Genomic DNA, 4,933 nt, shown 5'->3' on the forward strand with positions numbered 1-4,933 from the left:
GCGATGTTCTCCTGATATGTATCTGCTTTTTTTAACTTCTAAAGATGGCGTTGTCGGCCGGTTGATCCACCACTTTGGTCTTTTACAAACATTCATTGTACCCACAGAGTTTATTCCAATAACGTTGGTGGTTCTCTGACTTTTTCCACACCGTGAGATTGACCTCTATGATTTTGAGTTAAATGTCTCGACAAACGTGGACGTATTGCCGTGACATTTTGTTCAGACATCAATGTTCCTCTCAGGATTGAATTTTAATAACTTTGGTGACCCCTTAACTTCTCGTCTAGTGGCATTTATCATGGTCAACATTTCAGTTTTATGACCAAACCCACTGCGAGCCAAACCTACAGTATATGCAACAAAGCGACTATTTGCCTTCATATGACCTGTACTACTTTTAGCAGGTTGTTTTGGTGAACATCTTTAGAAGAGAAGAAGAAGAAAACATCACTTTATTTATTTTTTCCCCATTAAAACCATGAAACAAGTTCATCTTCTGTCTCCGACTCAGTCGCTCAAACTTCTCGTCCTCCTCTAAGCAGATTACAGCCTTTACTCTCGCTAACAAAATCACTGACCTTCAATTAAATCCTTACCTCGCCACCCCGTCCACGCAGCTTATTCCATCTCCTCCTCCTCGATGCGTCTTTGTAGGTGCACGCCTGTCAAGAATGTCTCACTTCAAAGGCGGTCCGTCTCCCCTGCAGTACTGTACAGGCTGTAAGTAAGTCGTAAGTCTTGCTCGTTTGATTCAGAAGTCACCAAGTTACAATGGAGACACCAGGTACCACTACCACCACCAGAGCAGTGGTGAGGTTGTGTGCCATGGTCGCCCTGCTCATCAAAGGTGAGTACTGAAGGTCCATCCCGCAGTTTGAAGGCTTTCTGTTGTACTTCTCTGTAGATGTCCTAACATTGTCCCAATCAGACTTAACAGATCAATGTGTCTGTTTGAGCGTGCTATTTTTGGCGTATGGGTTTCGTGTGAACTTCCCAGGGTCGACTGGGTTAGTCTGCTACACTGCGGTGGAAACACTGGATTTAGGCTGCCTCCTGCGGTGGGATTGTCCCCATGCCAGTCCTAATACTACCTATACCGTGCAGACAAAGACTCAGGGGTAAGTCCTGAGCCTGTGTGTTTGTGCCGTGCTGTTACTTCACACCCTTTTTGAAACCACAATTGTAATTACTGTAATTATTTGCAGATATGGCATTTTATTCTCTTACATGCAGGTTTTGTATTATATTTCAGTGAAACTTCCCACTTTATTTGTGTCTATTTTTTCCTGAATGGTGTTTTTCTTGTACTTGAATAACAGAAATCTCATTATCTGTCTGGTTATACCAAAAACAATGTGCTTTCTGTACAGGAGGATAAATAAATTACCATAATTAGACCATAAAGTGCATAATAACTGCGGCAAGAGTGATTTAGATGCCAGGAAAAAAAACATGATATTAAACTAAAACATATTTAGTTTATTTTGTTATTTGTGTACTCTGGTTGCAGGGACCCCTGGCAGGATGTGTCGTGGTGCATTTGGATCTCGTCCCAGAGCTGTGACGTCTCTCAGGCCTTTTCAAACTTTGAGCTGTACAACATGATCCGTCTTGGCGTCCACCTCAGCCCCAGCTCCACTGTGTGGATCGAGCCTCGCAAGTTCGACTACAGTGACTTCAGTCAGTGACAGTCTGCAATTACTGTAATACAATTACCTGTAATTCAGAGTAAAGAGAGCCTGCAGGGTTTTCTCTTTAGGTTTGAAATGACAGTAATCTTAGCTCTTTAGTCACAACTTTTAAAAGTAATAACCTTCTATAAGGACAGACACAAATGTTTAGGTGTTTTATTTTACTACATTTAGTCTATTTGCAGCTGTAGATTTCATCAAAAGTTACCATTAGATAATGCTTAATTTGCATATTAAACATACATTTTCAGAAAGCCTAAAGCAAAAAAAAAAATCAGCTTGGGAAGATTCCCTCTGTTCCTCTTGAACCCAATATGTCAACAAAATGAAGAAGAATTATGAACTTGTGTTCAGGTCTCTCTATGTAAATGAGCACATTTTTAATAAAATAATGAATCATTTGCATATTTAAACATATTTCCCGAATAACAATTCACCTGCAGTGTCTCTCCTCAATGTGTTATCTGTAATAAATAGTAGGAAAGTTGAGCTTTAAGATAATTCAGTTGCTCTTTGCCCACTCCAGCCTTCAGCCCTCCCTCCGTCTCCGTCTCTCTGAAAGACGACGGGCTGTTGGTGAAGGTGCAGTTCCCCTGTGCTGCCAACAGAAGGTGCTCTGTGGAGAGGTGCTGTCCCATCTCTGAACTGATTGACCCATGGACCACAGTGACTGTGTACAACAACCTCAATCACTCCGATTACCAGGTATGACGTGCTTTCTTTGGAAGGAAGAAATAGTCTATACAGATAAGTTCTGGGTTGAGAAACACAAGGGATGGACATTAGATCAGTGGAAGTCTGTACTTTGATCTGATGAATCCAAATTTGGGGGGTTTGGTTCAAACTGCTGTGTCTTTGTGAGATGCAGAGAAAGTGAACGGATCGTATCTGCATGTGTGGTTCCCACTGTGAAGTGTGGAACAGAAGCTTTGTTGATGACACTGTTGGTGATTTATTCAAAATTCAAACCATCTGGTTTGTGCTTAGTGTGACCATCATTTGTTTGTTTGCAGAGCCGTACAGTTTGGACCCAGGAGGTGATGTCCTATGTGGACTTCTCTGGCTTGGCTCCAGGTCTGAACTACTGCGCCGTAGCTAACTTCTCCTTCCCGACCTTCTTCATGGCTGCTTCCCCAAAATCTGAGCCTCAGTGTGTTAAGACTGTTTCTAAATCAGGTTAGAAGAAGACTGAAGAAGACTGCTTGCTGTCCTGATGTTTACCTATCTACCTGACGTGACCTTAAATGTGATCAGACCTTAAATGTGATCAGAACTATGGTAATGAGCATAGTGAATGTGATGAATCATCATGACTCATTCAGCGAGGGGCATGAAAATGTGTGTAAATGAGGCTGTTGTCAAAGAATGCCAATGTAAATCTGTTTATCTGCCAGTTTTCCAAAATTGGATTATGGTATGTTTTGCTTGGAATAAACATAAATTACATTCTGCTAGAAAGATTAAATTAAAGACATAACAAAATGAAATAATCAAAAACAGTTGGGCTGTCCAACGTTCATCTTAACGTCCTTTCTTAAATACTTACAATACAAAGTTTCTGTCTGATAATAATTCTAATTTAATAATCTTAGTGGGGAAAATCATCCTCTTGGTTCTTAAATGACGGTGCAACATGTGACGAAGGGTTGCAAAGAAGCATTTCCTTCTTTTAAAAGGTGAAAAGGTTGGGAAACGCTCGAGTTAAGAGGTCATTGTCCAGTTGATGCTCGGAAACTTCCAGGACTGCTTTTGATTACCAGAACCTAATCCACTAATCTGACTGTGGGGTTATGCAATGTAACTTCTATGTTTGCAGGAGCAGTGTTTTGTTTAGACAGGTTAACCAACCACCATGTGCTTTTTCCTTCAGGGCAGCTAACTGTGTTGTGCATCGGATTTGGGCTGACATCTCTGCTCCTTGTTCCACTTCTCACTGTGTTTCTGTGTAGACCAAGACAACCTGCGCCAACCATTGAAAACCAACCCAAGACTCTTGTATGATTTATCTTCTTACACTTCATTTCTGTGATTATTTGTTCCAATTTCTCCCTGACAAACGACTAAACTAATTTTTCTTTCATTAAGGCGACCGTTCACGATCCAGTCTTTCTGGCCCCTCTTTCACTGGCCCCTGTTGATCCTTGTGACATTCATGTGGAATTCCCTGATGACCAAATCTCCATTGAGTCCTCCCATAGTGACCCTTTCAACCAGGACCAGACTTCGGGAAACACTTAAACCAGCAATCTCTGTTTCACTCTTGTGAGCAGAGATATGGAACAAATGGAGCTTGAAAGACTAAAAAACTGAGAGCCATCTTATTGCAAGTATTGCTCTATAAAGGTAGGCGTCGAAGAGGTCTATAGATCCAGGATCAGCACATCACTATGCTCTATACCTCTGTGACCTACATGAAATGTCTGGATGCAACTTTACCTTGTATTAAAGAAAAAAACACAACGAATGTACATTAGACCAGTGGAAACGAGGACTTGGTTCCAACAAAAGTGTGTCATGCGACACAGTGAAGGTAAACGGGTGGTATCTGCATGTGTGGTTCCCACTGTGAAGCATGGAGGAGGAGGTGTGACACTGTTGGTGATTTATTCGAAATCCAAAGACCATTCAGATTGTTACCAGTGCAGATCTGTGAAGGCTGAAAGGCACATACAGGTTTTGGAGCATACAGTACATGCAACATGTGCTGCCATCCAGTCTTTTTCTGGGACGTCCCTGATGATTTCAAGACAATGCCAACAAACATTCTCAACGTTACAACAATGTGGCTTTATAGTAAAAGAGTCCCGTCTTCAGTCCAGACTTGTCTCCCATTGAAAATGTGTAGCTGGTTATGGGACAAAACACGACAGGCGTATATCAAGGAAGAATGGGAAAGAATTTAACAATTGGTGTCCGCAGATCGCAAACATATATTTAGTTTTGAAAAAGAAAAGCTGACAACAGAGTGGCTGTCCCAACTATTTTGGGTTGTTAATACCGCAGAGGAGTTTGTTTTTATTTATGTTTTACACAGCGTCCCAACCATTTTTGGAGTTTGGCTTTGTAGCAAAGTTGATTATGAAAATAACAACCCCTAAAAGTCAGAAGATCATGATGCCATGCATGAAATGTCTTTAAGCAATCATGCATCGAGCTCTGAAGATGTTATTCTGACCTCCGATTTTTCTTTTGGACCTTGGATTTGAATGAAGTCCATTGTTAGGAAGATGATGTGTGAC

The 4,933-nt window shown here is 41.3% G+C and overlaps 1 protein-coding gene across 1 annotated transcript; it reads left to right on the forward strand.

Moving 5' to 3' along the window:
* The first annotated feature begins 774 nt into the window (after positions 1-774).
* LOC113745838 (uncharacterized) lies at positions 775-3,702 on the forward strand. Its single transcript, XM_027279183.1, has 6 exons — positions 775-850; positions 1,001-1,121; positions 1,514-1,687; positions 2,201-2,399; positions 2,708-2,870; positions 3,565-3,702. Exons 1-6 carry the CDS (start codon positions 775-777, stop codon positions 3,693-3,695), a joined length of 864 nt encoding a protein of 287 aa, XP_027134984.1. The 3' UTR covers positions 3,696-3,702.
* Positions 3,703-4,933: the final 1,231 nt, after the last annotated feature.

The sequence above is a fragment of the Larimichthys crocea genome, chromosome I (genome assembly GCF_000972845.2).
Source record: "Larimichthys crocea isolate SSNF chromosome I, L_crocea_2.0, whole genome shotgun sequence".
NCBI lineage: Eukaryota > Metazoa > Chordata > Actinopteri > Sciaenidae > Larimichthys > Larimichthys crocea.